We start from the raw sequence: 20498 nt of genomic DNA, 5'->3' as shown, positions 1-20498 counted from the left end.
CTAGAGAGGTCTAAACCTCCTGCTTTTCACAAGGAATCAAGCTATGGGGTTTTTGGTCTCTCTGAGTATCTGGCAAGGCTCTGACTCAAGCTTCTAATGGTTTCCATGCCTTGCCAACTTGGCCTGATGGGATCTAAAGTCTGCTCATAATCTCTTTGTCAAAGCCCCAAGCCCAGCTACGAAGGTGGTACATGCTGCTCTGTTTTTGTGATGGGAACAGACACCACAGACACAAAGAGGTGAGTTATGAAGACTTCTACCTGCTCCTGAAATATTTTGGCAAGGGGTGCACAGTCGGTCAGTTTAATAAACCTCACAACATCAGTCACAGTCCACTCCAATGGATTACTGTCCAGGATGAGCTTCTCCTCCTCTTCTTGCTTAATCTCCTATAAAGAAAATCAAAAGGCTTCATAAAGAAAACTACCTTGTGTAGTACCAGGGCAAGGATGCCCTCCTCAGATGAGGAAGGCTTGGCACTGAAGATTGATTTAGGAAGAATCCTGCTATTGCAAGTGAAAGCCTATGGACATACTCACTTCCTTGACTTGAGTGCACTTCTCTGCCTCACTGTAGGAATGGGGTTGTGGTCTCCGGCTCCGTCGGGCTCTCTCCATGGGAGGAGGTCTGTCTGACTCAGTACTGCTCCTCAAGGTGACTGCTCGCCTGGGTCTGGTGGAGGGGACCTCAGCGGAAGAGGTATCCGTCTGGTCATCTCGGAGCTCTGAGCTGGTTTCCTCACTTCCTGTCTCATCCTCCACCACATCTGGCTCGTCATCTTCACTCTCCTGCACAAGAGCCATCAGAGAAACAGGATACAGGCTCAGAGATTAATGCAGCAGCAAATCAAAAGGTACTAGGTCAAACTGCATGTCCATCCCCATGCTGGTCCACAGTAACATTTATTTTAACTGAATTATCTTATTTTTATTGCAGTGCTAAGTAGATTAGCCCTCAATTTAGATTTGTAGAAGAAAAAAAAAGCATGATGGGCAAATCATTCATCTGTTTCTAACAAAAGGTCAACAGCAATAACTCATTTGGCATCAATCTGACCTCATAGCAGCCTTCCAGTACCTGAAGGGGGCCTTTAGGGATGCTGGGGAGGGACTCTTCGTCAGGGACTGTAGTGACAGGACAAGGGGTAATGGGTTAAAACTTAAACAGGGGAAGTTTAGACTGTATATAAGGAGGAAATTCTTTCCTGTTAGGGCGGTGAGGCACTGGAATGGGTTGCCCAGGGAGGTTGTGAGTGCTCCATCCCTGGCAGTGTTCAAGGCCAGGTTGGATGAAGCCTTGGGTGGGATGGTTTAGTGTGAGGTGTCCCTGCCCATGGCAGGGGGGTTGGAACTGGATGATCTTGAGGTCCTTTCCAACCCTAACTATTCAATGATTCTATTCTATGATTCTACCAACTGTTCCTGCGTTGGGCTGGTATCTCAAACTGTGGCACTGAAGATTGTGCATGAAAAGGGGAAATGGAAAATACTAAAAGGATAAAATGAAACTCAGGATGCTTGAGGTTATATAAAATCAGAAATAAGCTTGAATTTAAACCTCCGCCTTGCTTCAGGTGTCATGGGTGTCACTGGTATAGAAAGGCAAGAAATTTGGGTGCCTTTTAAAAATATCTAAGATGTACAAGTGCATATTTGTCCTTGACTCCTTATCTGGTATTTCTGTGAAGAGGATTTCACCTGGATTTCCCTACTTTCAGCCCAACACTTAACTGCTGAAGGTTAAGCACAAATTTAAATCTAAGGGATATTGTACTAAATTCTTGTTATTTCTGTCACACAGAGCCTGCAAGCACACACCAACCGATGGGCACTGTGTATTTGAACCTTGTATACATATATTTGAAATTTATATATATATATATATGTGTATACATATGTATATACACAATTGTTCAAATGGTTTCAACAGCTTAGCTCTAATCAAAGCATAAGCATGTATCCAAGCCATATCCTTAGGTCTTAAGTGAAAAAGCAACTGTAGACAAAGTTATTTTGGCTAAAAGGTTGAAAAACATGGCTGATGGTTGATTTAGGCTTAACATGAGTTAAAAATCTTTTGAAGCAGATATAATCTAAGGAAATCAAGCAGAACTACACCTAAATGATCAAGTCATGAAGATGCAAGCAATCAACTGAAAACTAACTAAAATATTCCCCTCCAGCTGAAGTAGAGGGAATTTAAGTAAATCAGTTTTATTTCACATTGCACAAAGCAGCAATCACTGGCACTCAGCTGAGGAAGGGAAACCACACATAAATGTTGTCATAACTATCATGGGAAAATCACCCAGGAACTGTTCACATAGAACTAGGTCTGCTCCACGTTGTATTTGGGCACAAATCACTGCTGAAGCTAGGACATACCACACAGCATACTGGAAAGACCGAGGCCTCGATTACTATGTATTTGGGACACAAACTATTTGCTTGTGTTCTAAAGCTTCTCAAACATCTACTGGTTGATGTTGTGAGTCAAAAATACCACGAATGGTTAATGAAAAAAATTTTGAAACCACAATGAGTTATTATTATTTATTATAGTTCTTAGAGATCTTGGACATGGATCACAGACCTTCACTCTGTGCACAGCACAGGCTCATCTGCCTGCCTACAGGCTTACAAGCAAGCAAAAGAAAACAAAGATACAGTATTAGGCAGCATGTTAGCTAGTGAGCCTTATGAAGGTGGGAGCAAAGCCTCTAATTGCTAACTCTAGCACGGACATGGGTAAAAGTCCCCAAAATGTCCCAATAAAAGCAGACTTGCTTTAGAAGAACAGAACAGCAAGGAGGGATTCAAATGTGAATTGAAAGTGTTAAGGTTTGCTAAGAAGCTCCCCAAAAGCAAGATCCAGATGGGAAGACAAAAAAGCACTAAGGGTCTATTGTTGATTTATCCCAGTGCAATACATACTTCTGCAGAGCCCACAGCATTCAAATCAACAGCTGATGACCTCCTTTTCTTCTGCACAAAGATGGATTTCCGCCTTTTCCTGCGTCTGGCTGGCTTGATGTGTCCACTTTTCATGTTGTTATTTTCCCCAATTGGTGGCTTAATGATTCTTTTCCTCTTCCCATAGTAATAAGCTGGAGAGACGGAGCACAATACCTATTAAAAACTTTAATACTAAGAGAAGGAAACTTCAGCTTGCTTCTTGCTACTGATTCAGTACTGCACTTCTAGGAGCACTTTTACAAGGGACGTTAAAAGACACTGATTTGGAAAAAATGTCCAGTTTAAATATGCCATCTTGGACTAGCACAGACAGCTACAGCTCTTGTGTGTACAGATTTACTGATGATGAGTTGTTCAGAGTTTAACAATAGGTACTTAGGCAAAGCTTCCATTAAGCTGAGCAGTGATTTGGAGGGAGAGAGGCCAACATGCTTCAGATTTGATCCAATATACTTCTGCATGAGTTATGTGCTACATACACTTTCAATTGCTAATGTTTTCAGCAGAGAGTGGATCGTATTAGTTTCTTGCAACCTTTGTGGAAGAAAGACAGCACTTACACAACTTTCTTGACCTGTTTTGGAATCAATAATACCAGTAACATTGACAACAAAAAACTGTTGAACACATGCCTAGCTTCAGCCTTCCTGAACAGGCAGGAATATGTTTAAATATTAAAAACCCTGAGAAGACAGTCAGTGCTCCCAAATCCCTTCCATCACCTCAGCATCGTGATACTGGCTTGTGCTGCTGTGTATGCCAGAAACTATTCACTGAGTAGGACAGGATTCATCTCACCTAACAAAGAGGTAGTTTAAATCTCAGCTGCAGCTTCCATTTATGTGCTCCTTATATTAACTTTACATGTGAAGAAAAGGCAAAACTTCCAAAAAATAATTACTTTCAAACAGAAATATTAGGATGAAGTGAGATGGAGATGCCTACTTCTCTGTATAGAATATTAAGGGAGTTTATGGTGGCCTGGTCAGGATTAAGTAACGGCTCTTAGATGAGATGAATCCTATTCAGTATTAATGTTATTACACAAATCCTATTCTCCATCACTAGCTAGTGCACAGTCTTCCACTGCTCTAACTTCCAGGTAGCAATGAGAAGCGTTTTGGCCAATACTCACTGTACTTAGTTTTAGTATGAATGGAGCAGTTCTCTGGGCAGACTTCAGCCACCAGCATAGGACTGAACAAGTTGGGGCAGCACTCCAACTTTGCACAGACTCTTCTGCAGAAATCTGCCACCTGATCCGACGTCCTCACAATCTTAACAGTCGCCCTGTATGTCTTCCCTCTGTACCTAGAACAGAGTACAAGACAGCCTCATGTCACCAACCAAGCGATGTCCTTCGATGAGCCGGACCAGACTCCTCTGTTAGGGAGATACCTTTCCTAATGACTTCTGGAGTGCCTCCCTTAGGAAGGCAGGATGGGTCCAATTGTTTTAGTAGCTCCGTTTCAGATGGACTTGAGGAAGGAAAGGCAGGGTGAAATTAATCAGACGTGTGGACATGATTTGTTAAGGAATGCATATACAGACTGAATATATATGTAGATGGGATGGAAAAAAACACAGTAGGCTTGGTGAGGACACTACACAGGACAGCAAGACTAAACTATGAAAGGATGTTAAGTTTTACGGAGGTAGATGTAGTCTCTCTTCACATAATGACTTGTGATGAGAAGCTTATATGCCTTGCAGAGCCCTCTGGTCACCACCCTGTGGGCAGGCTCAACTGAAGACCAATTCTGTAAGCCCCCGATACATCTCTAGTCTTCTCCATTGCCATCTTTCTTGAGACAGCTCTCATTTCACATTCCAGCTCACAACAAGCCCCCAGTTTCATTGTGCCAACTGTGGTTACTGGGATACATATAATGTGAAGAAGTATCTGAGTGAAGCTGCACTGTCTGCCATACTGGGACCAGATGACTTCACCAGTATGTGATGTGGGCATTACAAAACCCGAGGAACTAACCAGGAGTCTCTTGAGTTGTTTAACATGGCTGCAGCAACAGGCCCTATAAACTGATTCCTGCAGGGAGTGCTTAGAGCAGAAACCTGCACTGAAATGTTTGCCTTAAATTTGTTATCCATGTGCTACTAAAACATTTATTTCACTGTTTTATATGAAGTGTTTCTGAGCAATAAACGGCTAAGAAAGACACAGTTACATTCCTGCTGGAATACGTTGTAGATGTGAACTCTGAAAAACCAATTATCCCTATAATTTATTAAACAGCAGCACCGAGCTATTGTAAACAGTGAGATAAGGTTGTTGAAACATCTCTTACACATCTTAGGGAACATAACACAAGAGGCAGTCATGCAAGAGCCTGGTACTAAGGCATTATAAATGTGCTTAGGTGAGAGAAAAGTAACAGACACAAAAGAGGATGAAACAGTGGAAGAAAGATTACTGGATGGGAGGCAATGAAAGACAAAGATCCTTTCATGACAGTCATCAGGAAAAATGAGAAAAAGCATTTGTAAGTATATTAAGGCTCACATTTCCCCAGCAGGGAATCAGCTGCTGATAGTCAGATATGGAAGAGGAAGAGGAGGAGAAGGTGAAACAAAGGAGATGTGGCTGAAGAGCTAAAATACTCAGTATATGTCCGGACTCTATTCCCTCTCTGGAAGTTTTAATGAGGTGCACAAAGCAACTGAGAAACCACTTTTTGCTGCTTTCCCTCCCAAAAGCTCTTTCCTAGTGTACAGGAAAAGGGTTCCCAACTGTGGTATATGAAGTGTTATGAAGGGGTACCCAAATGAAACTTGGGTCTGAGGAAAGCCTAGATCAACCATTCTCAAGTCACAAAAGACTTGATCCAAACTGTTACCTCAACACAAAACTCCTTCATAACATAAACCAGCATTTCTGCAAGGCACCAGGCTCTAATAGCCCATGCGGTGCACAACCAAGGACCCCAGGTCATGGAGAAAATGCTGGATTCACTTGAATGAATGAGAAACTTATAAGCCAACACTTCATGCACCCCAACAGACCTGGACAGATGATGTAAAATGGAAAAAGTGTTCCTTCCATGTACAGAGCACTGTTATCCCAGCTTCCCTATGAAATAACAGCGTAGGCAAGCTAGCTAAAGAGGGTTTGGCAATAAACCTAATATCAAAAGAACAAATTCCATGGGCATTTAAATATATACTTCTAAACATTTTATATTTCTTTTCAGTGTGTTTGAAGAGATTTCTGTCCTTATTACTTCTACAGGAGCCACTAAGTTTAATGACAGCCTAGATCATTAGGTCAGCAAGTCTGACTCCTGTGACAGGCTGCAGAGTTTCAGTGTCTTACCTTCACCTGAACCCCAACAAAACATTGGTTGGACTAAAGCATCACTTCCAGAAAAGCACCAGCCTCCCCTCAAGGGTCTGCACACTGGAAGAATCTTGGCAGCAGGAGCACCTGTACCTCTGCCTCATGAGCCTGTGCCTCATTTTATGCCTGGATGTGTCTGGATTTAAGTTACATTTATTTGTCCTTGTTCTGACTTTCACCACCAGGATGAAAAGACTGCATCTGGTTTTGTTTCCCTGCAAAAGCGCTGTAATCAACTCTTCTCTTGATCTTCTTTCTTATAAGCTAAGAAAGCTGCCTGATGGGTATTATTCAAGGATGGCTGACTTTTTCTGTGTGCTTCCTATTGTGTTGGCTGCCCAGAAAGGACCCATTGAACTAAAGTGCCTGGTGAAAGAAAAAGATGAAATGAGGAAAATGAATAACTGACTGATTTCAGTCTGGTTTGAATGTAACACACATTGTAATTAATAGAATGAATGTCAAAATGGGAATCAACATGACTGTAGCAATCAGTCTCAATAAACCAAGGTGTTAGTACTGGCTGCAGTAATATTTCTCACATGGTTTTGGCCTTAGCAGCACCTCTTTCAACAATAAACCAGGTTCTAGTAATATTTTCCATATTCCTCACATACTAAAGATTTTTAATACAAACACCACCAAATGTAATCTGAGCTGTTCTAGGACAGCCATGTGGCAAGAGCTCCTTGGATATAATCAGAAAACCCTATTTCATTAGCATCACCCAAAGAATTACCTATTACTGACACTCCTATTGATGTTTTCTATCTTCCCAACCATTTATAAGCATTCACAGCATGGCAGCATAACATTTCCAGACTTCTCAGAAATCACTGTTCTTTTAACAAAGATTTTCCAGCTGAAGCAAAATCTTTCTTTCCTCTCCCCTTCCTTGTCCTCAGATACTCAAAACTGAAGAAACCCTTATGGCTGAAACTATTTCCATGAGAAATATCCTCAGAATATTGCCGATCCATGAGCAACAATATTAAGCTAATAGTACTTAGCTGGCAATATCATTCTTCTGTTGAAGCTCCTTTTGGTGATAAAAGAGATTGTGAGAACAAAATGCCTTCTAGGAAGGCTCTATTTAGGGATTGTGTGATGACAGCATAAAATCTTGTGCTGAAGACACTTCAATCAGCAAGAACACTGAGACTACCCTCATTTTCAAAAGTCTCTTCATAAGGATACATCCCACAGTTCTGACAATCTTTAAGACTAGTTTGAGCTCAGTAGCTAAAAAGCCTGAATTTCGTTTTGGGGAACTAAGAACTCCTATCTATTCCTGTGCAAGAAATTTCTGGTTTGCCTTATTAGCCTGAAGTCTGCCAAACATGAGAAGTTATCTTCCTCCAAATCATCCAGTGACATTCTGTACTCTTCAAGACAGGATTCAGAAAGAGACCTAGAATTGTTCTGGTTGTAAGAACAAGTCTCCTGCTGATTATGGAAAAAAAGGGTTTAAGTCATTCCACAAGGTTGTAATGACTTCTAGCTCCAGTATTTGGCACAGAAGACCACCAGTCCACACTACTTCATCTTTGCAGTGCCTCAAGAACTAAGTGGCAGAGCTGATGTGGAAGAAAAACCAGATCAAAATGAGCTGTAGCTTTGTACAGACCTTTGAGAAGCACCACTTATATGTGGCTGCCACCTGGACTTCATATAATTTGGGTTCAGTTGTCCAGTCAAGTTTTCCATCACCACACATGTTCAATCCACATCTCCACAGCTTGGTTATAATGACTTATGGGAGACTGCGTCAAAAGCCTTGCCAAAGTCAACATAAATAACTTCCACGGTTTCTCCTTCAACCATCAAACCACTTATCACAGTTAACACCAGGCACAACTTGCCCTTCATAAATCCATGCTGATTCTTGCCAGTTTATTGGTCCTGCATGTACCTGGAAATGTCTTCCAGGAGGATTTGCCTAATAACCTTTCCAGGAATGTTGCTGACAGCTTGTAGTAACTTGGATTCTCCTTCTTGCCCTTCTTGAGATGGAGGTATGATTTTTGCCTTTTTCCAGACATCAGGAAACTTCTCCGATCATCAACAACTTTCAGACATGACAGTGAGTGGCCTTGCAATGATACTGGGCAGTTCTCTCAAGCAGAGCTGGCTGCATCCCATCTGGTTCTACACTTGCGCATATCCAGTTTGCTTATAGTGTGTGTAGTTTCTTTTCCATTTACTCTGGGTAACACTTGACTCCCTCAACCAATAACAGGGACCTGGGAGGCCTGAGAGCAACTGTTGATAGCAAAGAACACCTTGAACACCTCGGCATCATCTATCATAAGTGAAAGGCTTCTAAAGCATCCACAGTGAACAGACTTTCTTTGATACACAGCCTCATAAATAAGCAATAGTGTCTGTGATGGGGTGGTAAACAGTCCTAGAGTTCAGCTACTTGACTTAGACTTGGGCAACTCTCAATATTTCATCTAATGAAGGAGTGCAGGAATACTCATCTTTCTTAATTTGATCAAACGGGCTTTATACAAGACCCAGGAGGTAAGTCTCTGCACACACCAATCCTGTTCATGTCCAAAGTCCTGCAAAAATAGGTAAGTTCAAATAGCCCGCTTACAGCCCTTAGAAACTAAAATCCTTAATAAGGTCCCTCAGGCATTTTATGCAAAATTGGGAAGCAAAATCTAGATGTAGGCACTTAAAGCATCAAAACTATAATGTTTGAATGCCTACAGCTGCGGTTGACCCTCATGAGAATTCAGAGGATCGGGCCTGACATTTCTAACTCATCATCACCAATAAATCAGGTTTGACTATTTTCACAGAGCACCAGCAGCACTGATGGGAAGCAACTGCCATCACACATTGCAGAAAAATCTCTTTAGACAATCTAAATTGTTTATCTTCTTTGCAAGGCTAGCATAATTGATTCCGCACTGGTCACTCCTGAGAGCAGAGTAAACTAAGCGCAGGTTGCCCTAGGATGGAGGTAATGCATTGCTGGCACTGCATACTTTGGCGTTTGGGCTGATGGGAAAACCAGCCTTCTCTTCACCATCCTCCTCCCTCTCCTTTTTCTCTACCCTCCTGCTGCCATCACCACAAACAAACAACAACATTGTCAAGATCCAAAGAGTTGTCAGTTTACATCAGAAGGAAGGCGGTGACACGACATGTCACATTACAGCACAGACGCTCCAGCTGGCTGTAGAGCTGTCATCATTAGCAGCAAGACACCATTGGGAGATGGTGTAGTTGCAAGTCGGTGTAGACAGGCGTTTGCTCATTACAGGTCTCTGTTTGAGATTCCGGAGCACAACTGACTGTCATATCTGATGTAACATGTCAGGTGTCATTTGTGCATCTCATTTCATGACCACGTTTTCTTTTCTGCTTCTGTGCAACTAAATGCAATTAAACCTCTCATATGCTTCTTGATGAAGCAACCCAAGCAAACTCAGGAAGGAAAAAAGAAGGAAGTCCAAGGGTAGTCAGACAGTCTTAGAGCACATCAGCCCTCTGTCACCCACTCTTTAAAAGTGCTCAAACTACCCGTAGGCAAGCTGGAATGACCACCAAGCACTGCTCTGTGAAGAGACCTCCAGCCCCAGAAGCCAGATAGCTGCAGCAAAAAGGTGCTGTCCAGCCTTATGAGCTCAGTCTCCTCAGGAGCCAGAGGATAATGCCACACTAAATGAGAATACATCGCTGTCCTCAGAAGTCACCCCAAAACTTGCTGTCCCAGCTCTGAGCCTGTAATGATTTATTCCATGGTTTGATGAAGTTGAAAGATGCTACTTGATTCACTAAAGAGCTGAGGTTGTTACCTCCTGGGGCAGCCATCATACGGGAACACCTACACAACCTGAGACTGAACAACATAAAACACAAAACCTCCTTGCTAGAAAGCAGTAGTATACTTTCACTTGGCAGGCTATATAGATCTAAGTTATATCCCAGCAGGCTGGCTGCCCTGTTAAATAGGTGGGAGGAGGAAACAGATACAATAAGCATCCTGGAAGGAAGTAACAGAGATGGAGGTGCTCATTAGTATGATTAGCATAGCAAGAAACAGTGAGGGAGGGCAAAAAATGATGTGATACAGATGAGTGACAGTCTTTAGGAGTGCGTGTGCTCATAACTAAGTTGGTCTTCCTTGCGTAAGCACATCCAGAGTCAACAGGCTGACTGGGGTCGCAGTAGATTGGGTTGTAGACATAGCAGACTATCAAGGACAAGACCCTCCTGCACTTGAAGGTCAGTTAAACGTTTTCATTAGAAACAAGGATTAAAGCAGCCTTAAGAATCAGACTGCTGCTTTTGCACGAGGCAGATCCCCACATTCAGATAAGAAATCCCAACAAAGTTGTATTTTGGATACTGCTAACAGAAAAACTGCCCATTGGTTCAATTCTTTGCAAGATAGGCTATTAAGATGGGGGACTACAACTGGGTTTCACAGCTGCTAAGTACCTGTAGGAGTGCATTATCTGACGGTTACTAGTACAAGGTGTGTGAGCCTGGAACCAGTGAAAATGAGGTCACAAACTATGATTTTTAATGTGTCACAGACACATTAAAAATGAATGTTTCATTTTTAGAATGAAAACCTGCATGCGCAAGGATGACTTTTAGATTTCCATCCACACAATTTCAATTGACAAACACAAAACCAGGACTTTCCACATGGGTGAAAGCAGCAAATTAAAACCAGGATTTTCTAGCAGCTTTTCATTTCTATTTGCAATCCTCCTTTAGAAAAGCAGTTTCCGAGTACACAGAACAAAAGGTTCTCAATTCTCTCCCTCAACCACAGCACACATGAACTTTCTGCAATATCTGCATGGCCAAAGAGCACATACAATAGCAATCAATAGTGCCATATTTGACAGCCAATCATTCCAAATAACCAAGAGAAAATTGCTTTTCTTTGAAAAGGAGTATCAGAGTTCAGTACAAAGGGTGAGATTCACTGCATTTAACTACAGTACTCAGAAAGTCAATGTGACCAAGTTAGTCAAAGAACATAGCTGTCTTCAAAGAACTGTTTGGTGACATACATCTGGGAAGTGGGAAGAATTGCTCTTTGGAGGGACTTGTGAGAGTGCTTAGGTGAGACTCCCCTCTTTTAGAGAGACAATGGCTGTTGAAATACATCCTAAGTGTAGTGCCCATTACATAAAGAAGATATAAAGGGGGAGATTTTAAAGATGGAAGGGAAATGGAGCATTTTATGGATACACAGGTTTGGAAGGTGTTGTTTAGATGAGAATTGAAGCATATATTCTAGAAAGGCCCCAAATTTTGACATGAATCTCAGATCTGTTGTTATTTTGTCCTAACACTCTCCTGCTCAAAAACGTGTCCTTGCTATTTTGTTTGCACTTATTTTTGTTCTCACCAGGGTTTTGTGCATTAGAATGACAGGTTCTTTATGAAAAGAAGTAATACTCCTACATTTAGAAAACCAAGAACTGAGTTAATTCAGTAGCAGCCAAGCTTATAGGAACAGCTTATAAAATTCAGGACTTCACTGAAGAACATGACATTTTTCATCAAAATCTGGATGGCTGCTTGGAGAAAGACAACAGAAATGAATCATTCAGGTGAGTATTTCATTGAAGTTGCTAGAGAATGAGCCAAATAATACAATGAAGCAAAATGATAATTAGAGAAGTAGAAATCTGACAATAGGAAAAAAAAAATCTCTTGTTCTCCCAAATAAAACAGCACACACTGAAGACTTACTTAGCTTTAAGTGTTTCCTCTTGGAAATTCCACTGAGGGTCTTCCACTAGCTGCAGTTCTCGTAAAACACTCCCTGGCTTGTAAGCTGCATTGATCACCATGCTGAGAACCTATTAAAGAGACAAAACAGACAACACTGATGGGTTTAAAAGTAGTCCCTGACCACAATGAATCGGAAACCAGGTGCTGCACAGGCAGGAGCAGCTCACAGGTGCCTATTTTGGTCCAAGGCTGCACAGGGTAAGTTCCAGATGCAGTTAGAGGAGGTCCCAGATTTAATGAATGTGCCAAACGTTTGTAGATGACACATCAGCCCGATATGATGACTGTATTAAATGCTGCTATCTAACTCCCAAAATCTCACGTTAATCAATTTTTCTTTGAGACAGACCTTCTCACTCAAAGGAGATTCCATTCACTGTGTCTATAGTTGCTCAATTTAATAAAAAACGAAAATACTTCTGATGGCTCAACCAGATACAGTCATGTACCATTACACACAGAACGCCAAAAGGGGAATTCACATACTTGAGGCCAGCAATATGGTCTTAAGTGTCTGAGTGGTGCGTGTCTTGACTGTATTAGCAGAATATTAATGAAGTCTGCACAAAAAGAGTTTGCAGGAGGTGTGCCTGAAACCCAGTGTGTGTCCACTTTTTACAACAAAACACATGTGCCAATCCATTTAACCCAAAGACTTTGAGAATAAAACCAATTCCTGCTATTGGCTAAGGGAATCCAAGCTTTAACAGTCTACACTTGGCCTACGGAGATAAATACAAGAAAAATAAATCTCTTAACAGCACCAGACCATGTGTTTGAACAGTCTGCATTGTATGTACATGAATGACCCCACAGTGAGTCTGAATTGGTTTTGACATAATTTAGCTCTTTACCTAATGCCTGTTCTTAATTCTCTGGAGGCCTGCAAATGATTCCAGCATGATGAGTGTTCAGTTTGCCCAGCACCCATGAACATGGTTCATCAGAGATTAAAAACTAACTAGGTCATACTGCAAAAAGCAATGTGCTTTCTGTTGAGTGGGTTCTGTTTGTTGTTGGGGTTTTGGGGGAGTTTTAGGCTTGGGGGTTTTTAATGATTTTTCTTTCCTAAGTTGTTGGTTTTGGGGTTTTTGTTTTGTTTTTAAATCCAGCAACCTGAGGATTCACTCACATTTTGAAAACCTTGGATAATTAATCATTTTCAGGCAAGGGCTTCACTTAATGCTGCACAGTACCATGGAAAACAGCAGTGGTTTGAGTTGTTTAGCTAGGTTATTTACTAGAAGCAAATTTTGACTTATCATTGGGCCCTTGAAAACATTACTCAAACCATGCTTCAAAAAAGTACGATTAGAGACACCTAAAGCAATGGCCAATAATAGCACCAATGTCTTATGTAGCTCTGATTATCCGTACATCTCGAAGCACTGTAAGAGGAATGGCAGGAGCACACTCCCTATCTCACATATGGGGAACCTACCACACAGATTTACCCACAGCTTTCCAGCTGGTTCCCATCTCCTCACACAGCTAGTCACTAAGTCATACAGATTCCAAGAGAACAAAAGAAAGCTGAGCGAGCCCATTCAGTTGCTCATCTGCATATTTTCTTGCCTGCCTCTCACCATACAAACTGATGGGCACTGGCTTCTGACACAGAGACAGTGAGACTCAATGTAAGGAAGCCAAAGGTGGGTTTTCAAAACCTGGGTAGCTCCCACACTCATTCACAACTCATCAGATGTGTTCCCCTCTTGATCAGCAAATCCAAGGAGTTATTTAATGCCTATGTAGGAGCTTGTTGGGAAAGGTCTCCTTAAGCATGCTTCTAAAACCACCCTGCTTGCTGGTGGGAAAGCTGTTTGTTTCCCACCAACAGTGCTGTCCTGCTCCTTTATCAGGGTGATGGTGTTTGTAGTTGTCAGAACAGCTAGGAAATGAGCAAGAAAACAAACCCCAACCCTGTAAATAACTGTGTGACCATGTCTGGACGTTATCCCAGACACCTAATCAACTCCAGGACTGGACACCAACAATACTAGGACTTTTCTCCAAGCTGGCTTGCCATCAGCAGGACTCTGTAAACTTTGAATCCAAGTTTTAAAGAGTGTTTTGTAAGAATAAACATTTCCTTTTTAGGGAAAATAAATTAATTTTTTTTAAACCTCTGGTTTTTACTCTTCTTGTATCTCAAACCAGTCATTGGACTTGGCATTTTAACCCACAGCAGAAATCCATCAACATCTTAACACTGTTGCCTTTGAACATTATTGCTTTATATTTCACACTATTAAACACTAGGGAGAAAAAAGAACACTGGTTCTTGTGGGAAAATTGCCTCGATTAAAGCAAAACCAGTGAAGAAACCTAGACTAGTTTCCAACTTTCTCTGGAGATGGAAAGTTACTTCACCAGATCAGGCTGGTCATATTTTGTTCTGACTCACAGAGTTCCGTTCATCTGGAGTGTGACCAGCCTGAGATTTTGGCAGTTTACTTCACCCCTCTCAATCAAGAGTGGTTTGGGTGCATCCAGCAGTGCCCTGGAGCAGGGGGGTGGATTAGACAACACCAGTCTTTGCTGTTATGCACCTGTGAAGTTTTATTTTGATGCTGCTGGGTTCAGTGGGTTGGAGTCATAAGCATGATCACACAGCACCACTACAAGCCTCCACCCAATCATATAGGCACACTGACATCTTAACTATGAAGTTTTCCACATCACAGATTCAAAAATGCCCTTTTCTGAGCATGTCTAAATGTGCCTGATCCACTGGGCAGTTCACCACCTTTCTTCTTATCATAGCTTCTTGGTATTCACACATTTCCCATCCCTACACCCCTCTTCGTTAATAGTCCCAACCCTGGATGAAGGTTTTTCAGGAGGTATAACTGAGAATATGCAGTTCAAAATACTATCATAGAATCACAGAACGGTTTGGGTTAGAAAAGACCTTAAGATCATCCAGTTCCAACCCCCTGCCATGGGCAGGGACACCTCACATTAGACCATGTCACCCAAAGCTCTGTCCAGCCTGGCCTTGAACACTGCCAGGGATGTAGAATTTGCCACTTCTTTGGGTAACCTGTGCCAGTGCCTCATCACCCTCACAGTAAAGAACTACTTCTTTGTATCTCCTCCTGTTCAGGTTCAGGAGCCCAGTGATCAGTATCTTCATGAGGAGAAACTCAGTTTTCCTCCTATATCAGAGCTATGAGCCCACACTTCCTACCTATCAGGAGAAATTCTACCTAGCCTCAGGCAGGAGAGCAAACAAATTATTTTACTTGGAATAATGACACATCTGTGGGATAGAAAGAGAAGGGAAAAGAGTTCTTTGGGATTCTTTCATTAAATGATCCACAATCTAAAAGTGAGCTTTTATCACAGTCAAGGTTGTAGCACTTAACTCTTGACATGCTTATGACAGTCCATGGCACTTCAAAAACATGTATGTCCACATGTAAGTTGGAGGAACTACTACAGATGAGCTTAAGTCCACAGAGCAGTTTAAGGGAGGATGTGAGCCCTCTTGCTGAAATGCAGTTTATCTCTCCAGACAATAGAGGTTTATGCCATTCCAACACCATATCCGATCACTAATGAACAGCCTGGCTCAGACACCTAAAGTTTCATGCAAGCTACTTAAATTTCTGAGTCTCATGATTTAATTATGCCAATTTTTCCTAAGAAGTCCTGCTGTGCTCCAAAAAATTCCAGCTGCCGATTGCAACAGCTCCTTGACAAATGCTGGCTGATTTCTCCTCTTTGCATCGGCTGGACAGTCACATTACCTCTAAACCCATTTTCTCTTTAAAAAGAAAAAAAGTGCCTAAAAATAGTAACAGCAATAAGCAATGAGGCTAATTAATCTTGACAGCATATTTCCCCAAGATATAGTGGGTTATAGATCATCTGAAGTCTCAAAAAGACACCTCATTTTGTTTTACAATGTTGCCGTGGTAAGTTGTTTGCATAGATTGAAGAACTGCTCACAAGTACTTTGCAGATATGCTGACCAAAGCACTAAATCTAAAGCTGACAATCTGTTTATTTTAATTCAACTTAAAGTTAGCATTACTTACATAGCCACTATAGGGTCACAATTAGCTTAGATGCAACTGTTGAATGGCAATAGTTGATGTCTCCACTTTATCTGGCTGCAAGTTTCAACTTTTTTTCCAAACAAATATCTCAGGAATGAGATAAGCTTTGCAGCTGATGTTAAACAAGAGGCATTACCACCTCACTTGCCTCTTGGGGTGAAAGAAACCACAATAAGCCACTGGTCCCAGCAGAAACTTGGGTTGGCACTAGGAATAATGAACAGCTAGGCTTTAAAAAGAAGTTTGGCACTAGATAGCGCAAGAGTTACTTGTCACTTGCCTAAAGCTTGGCATGGATGCAAGGATACAAACACACAGAACTAAAATCAGTATTTTTGATCATACTTCTAAATAAGTTGCAATTGCTCTCAAGATTTTGCTTGGAATCTTGCTCAAGGGCTGCCATTCCTGAAGGCACCCTAGCAGCTTCCTCCTGCAGAGCTCACAACCTCTGAATCCAACACTAGGACAAAGCAATGGGGCAGAAATCAGGGGGATGCAGTAACAATGCAGAACCCAAGTGTCTGTTCTGTTGGAAAAGAGGTGCTCCACAAAAGCAAATTTATCTGTGCAGTCTCCCTCCCAATAACCCAAGTGAGAACAGCCCACACTACTCAAGTGAAAGGCGGTGCTCCTACTTACTCCACACTACAATGGTATCTCCAGAAGCAAGCAGTACTGATCCATAGCTATCTCACTATTAGCATGCAGATGAGTAGCACCAGTTTATTAGGAGCTGGATCCAGAATGATGCTTCACTGCAGCAATGATGGAGGTAAGGAAGGAGATGATGTTGGGGGAAAAGAGGGCTGAGGAGCATCATGAACCACAGCTGCATGGCACTTTTTGATACAACACCCATGGTTGAGTGTGGAGGAAGGCAGAAGATGCACCCAGACCCCCTCCACCCAGACAGGAGAAAGGTCTCCCATTACATGGTGCTAGTGGGGAGAGGACATATCCTCTTGCTTTAGATAATCTAGGCTGGAGGAATGGGGCAGGAATTGGTTGTTCCAGCTGGTTTTAGTCTGGGGCTTCCATCAGAGCTGAACACAGCACCATTTCCATCACAGAGATTGCTGCTCACTGTGAACTAGCTGGTGACTGGCACAGATTTTTAACTAGAGCATCTCTAAAGGCAGTGAGTTATGGCTGGAGACCATAATTTGAAAGGGTGATTTAAAAACAGGTGATTAAAAAAGCTCTCACCAACTGCTATTGACTCCACTCTTCCTTCATAGTTGTTTTGTCTTTCTCACCCTCCCCTGTGTATTGTCAACGGAAAGCCCACGTATAATTTATCTATTCCATAAAAGTTATGCTGATGTATGATTTACAATGATCTGCAATTTCCCTATACACTGAGAGAGCGATCATTATAATGCGTTTGCATTCCTGGGGCCACATCAACAGTGGATGTAAAGCAAGACAAAGGCATCAAAGCTCAGCACCAAGACTCATTTGGAGGGATGGGGACCCTTGTGAGCTCTTCAGCTGTACAAAGCCTTGTGGCTGTGGTCTTGGGCTGGAGGAGGTATCTCCTGTACTATTCTCACCACACACCTTTGCAGTACTTTTGGGTGCTCTGGCAGATGCTAAAGATCATCATCTCAGTGTAGGGATGTCTTCTCTGCCTCTTCTTGCCTCTTCCACATGCTAGGTACCCTTATCCTATCTGAGCTGCTAACACTTCTCATTTTGGCAGTAGCAGATATGAGCCACATGTATCTTCCCTACAGCAACATCCTGAATGTCTTCCCTTCACCCTTTTCAGAACTTGGACTTGGTCCCCATGGCCAGGATGAGCTTGAATTCATCTGTAAAACAGCACTGACCAGTGCTGCGCCACTGCCATGGTTCCGCTCCTTGGGAAGTCATTCATGTCTCCAAAAGCAAGATGCCCATGTCTCTTTGACACTATTGCTCCTTCGGCAAGCAATTCTGTAAGGAGGCACAGCATGAGAAAATAGGATTTCTGTAGGAAATTCAGACTGGTTTCCACAGTTGTTCCCATTTTTAAGGAATTTGGAGAAGCCAGTGTTATCCTATGAAGCACAGCACTAAGATTCTAGGGGAGAACCTGGCACTGCTTATGTTTTCACAACCCAAATTCCAGGAAGAAAGGAGGAAGAAACATTAGCATAAGTATTGACTGTGCAAGCCTCCTGTTTCCCCCATGTTGCTTCTTCATTGCCTGTTTTTCAAGGAGCAGCAGATTGCTAATGCTCCCCATCAGCAAGCTTTCAAATTTGGCAGCTATCAACTTCTGTTCTGCATCATTTTATCCTGCTTTCTGCTGAGGGCTATTTTTGACTTGTTTCTTTGAGACCCAAGTGTCCCACTTGCACAAGCAGCTGGATTAGGCTCTCTCCATGGCCCAGCTTTCAACTATGTGAGACAGCCAGCAGTGCTGTTGTATAAAGCAGTGCTTGCAGGTGATGAGAAGTGAATGGGGACACAGGCGTCACTACAGTACAGAGGTGTTTTCCAAGTGGGGAGTGATTTGGGAGGAATCTCACCTTTCAGCTGTTTCTGTTAAGGGTTGGGATTTGTCTCTTTTCAGACAACTGAAGACATCCTGAGCTGGGCACTAAGGGTCTTACAAATACATCAGATTCGTAGAATCACAGGATGTTTTGGGTTGGAAGGACCTGAAAGCTCATTCAGTTCCAAACCCTGCCACAGGCAGGGACACCTTCCACTACAGCAGGTTGCTCCAAGCCTGTCCAGCTTGTCCTTGAACACTGCAAATGATGGGGCAGCCTCAGCTTCTCTGGGCCTCCCCACCCTCAAATAGACACCTAGAAATTCCGTGCTTTTTCACCAAGGGTAGATGGAGCTCAACTATGCTCCTGCATGCATATCAAGTGTGGTTCATATAGATACAGACCTGAAAGTTGAAAGTTCTAAATTTCTAGAAGTCCCCAGGGCGAAGTGAAGAGATCATGGTACTTTGCCATCCCTGCTGTGTGGAATTAACCTATCCATATTGAGCAAGAGCTGGGCACACCACAGCTTCCACTCATCACACCACACACACCTCTGCTTGGCTTTCTGTCCTGATCTCAATGGTTTGGGCCCCACCAGACCACTTTCATATATACAGAGGTGTCATCCACACTGGATCTGCTGGACCAACAGCATCACGGATGGCAACAACCACAGAGGTCAGCTTTAGGGACAGCTCCAACAGAACATGAATTCTCTTGCACACAGTTAAGACAAAACTTGCTCCCGACCAACAGAACTCCCCATGTCTCAAAAATGTCACCTCTTCCATTAAAACTCACAATGCACATATGACCCTCTTGCAGTTCTGAGTTATAGAAACCACTATAGAGCTCTGGGACAATTTTAGGTGCACTGCTCTCAAATTCTGGGGCTGGCAACCCATGCTTTCCCCCTGAAATCCCCCCAAAAGAGAGCTGAGCCATACCTCTTTGAGGACCAGCACACACTTGCCAGGCCCGACAGACTGAGGTAGCTCTGCTATTCTGCCTTTGTTTAAATATGGACCTGAGAAGCAGCGGTGGTTGATGTAGAGCTGGGGGCAGCAGTATCTCCCATTGACGGTGCCTGCAAGGAGAAAGTAGCATTGATGTGCATGTAGCACTTCCGTACAATATATCAAGGGCCCTTCTTCTTCCTCCTAGATGTGATAAGGAGGAAAGAAGAGTAAAGGAGGCACAAAATGTCTTCCTTGAGATAGAAGGTAGAGAAGTCTCTGCTACTTGAATCCATCCAACACAGAAAAGTCAAGTGCTTTTAATAGCAAATGATTTGGCTGCACACCCTACTGAAAGGAGACTCAGGAAAGGATTTAATTCATAATATGACCCAAGGCTCTTTCATAACTCACACTGCAGATGGGTGTGAGCGACTCAGTTGCAACTTGCCAGAAAGGGAATGTATTAACTTCTTCTCATAGATATAGAATCAACTCAAGGAGAAAACTCAAGTGGAGAGTTCTACAAACCCCTCTTCAGCTACTGTCCAACATAGTGAGCACAGCAGTGCCCTTCTCGTGACCTTACATGAGTCTACAGAGCAGTTTTCTTTGTCTGGGCTAATTACTTTGTGCTCCTTTACAGCCCATGGAGGGAAGTGGGTACATCTCAATGCAGTTCATCTACCATCCAAGTGGTTATCCAGTTTTTGGTTATCATACCCAAAAAAAGCCCATTTCTCCCCATTTGGTTGTAATGGGGCCCTGGGATGTTGGCTCAGATGTCAATTTGTGTCCTGCAGTCTGCTGGAATAAAGTGAGTTAAATCCTGCTGCGTCTAAGCAATTAAATAGATGAATACTGCACTCACAGAGCCTCCT

At 42.5% G+C, this 20498-nt stretch overlaps 1 protein-coding gene across 1 annotated transcript in view; it reads right to left on the bottom strand.

The window, feature by feature from the left end:
- Positions 1-20498, bottom strand: part of SFMBT2 (Scm like with four mbt domains 2) — a 114775-nt gene that overhangs the window by 9021 nt on the left and 85256 nt on the right. The window contains exons 15-20 of the mRNA XM_065669378.1: positions 19609-19748; positions 12064-12173; positions 4111-4286; positions 2934-3106; positions 540-788; positions 261-389 (exon numbers count right to left, since the gene is read on the bottom strand). Of these exons, the coding sequence (XP_065525450.1) occupies positions 261-389; positions 540-788; positions 2934-3106; positions 4111-4286; positions 12064-12173; positions 19609-19748 (977 nt within the window). The remainder of the gene's footprint in view (positions 1-260; positions 390-539; positions 789-2933; positions 3107-4110; positions 4287-12063; positions 12174-19608; positions 19749-20498) is intronic.

This window comes from Lathamus discolor, chromosome 1, assembly GCF_037157495.1.
Source record: "Lathamus discolor isolate bLatDis1 chromosome 1, bLatDis1.hap1, whole genome shotgun sequence".
In the NCBI taxonomy this organism is placed as follows: Eukaryota; Metazoa; Chordata; class Aves; order Psittaciformes; family Psittacidae; genus Lathamus; species Lathamus discolor.
This window is presented reverse-complemented; position numbering and strand designations above follow the sequence as displayed.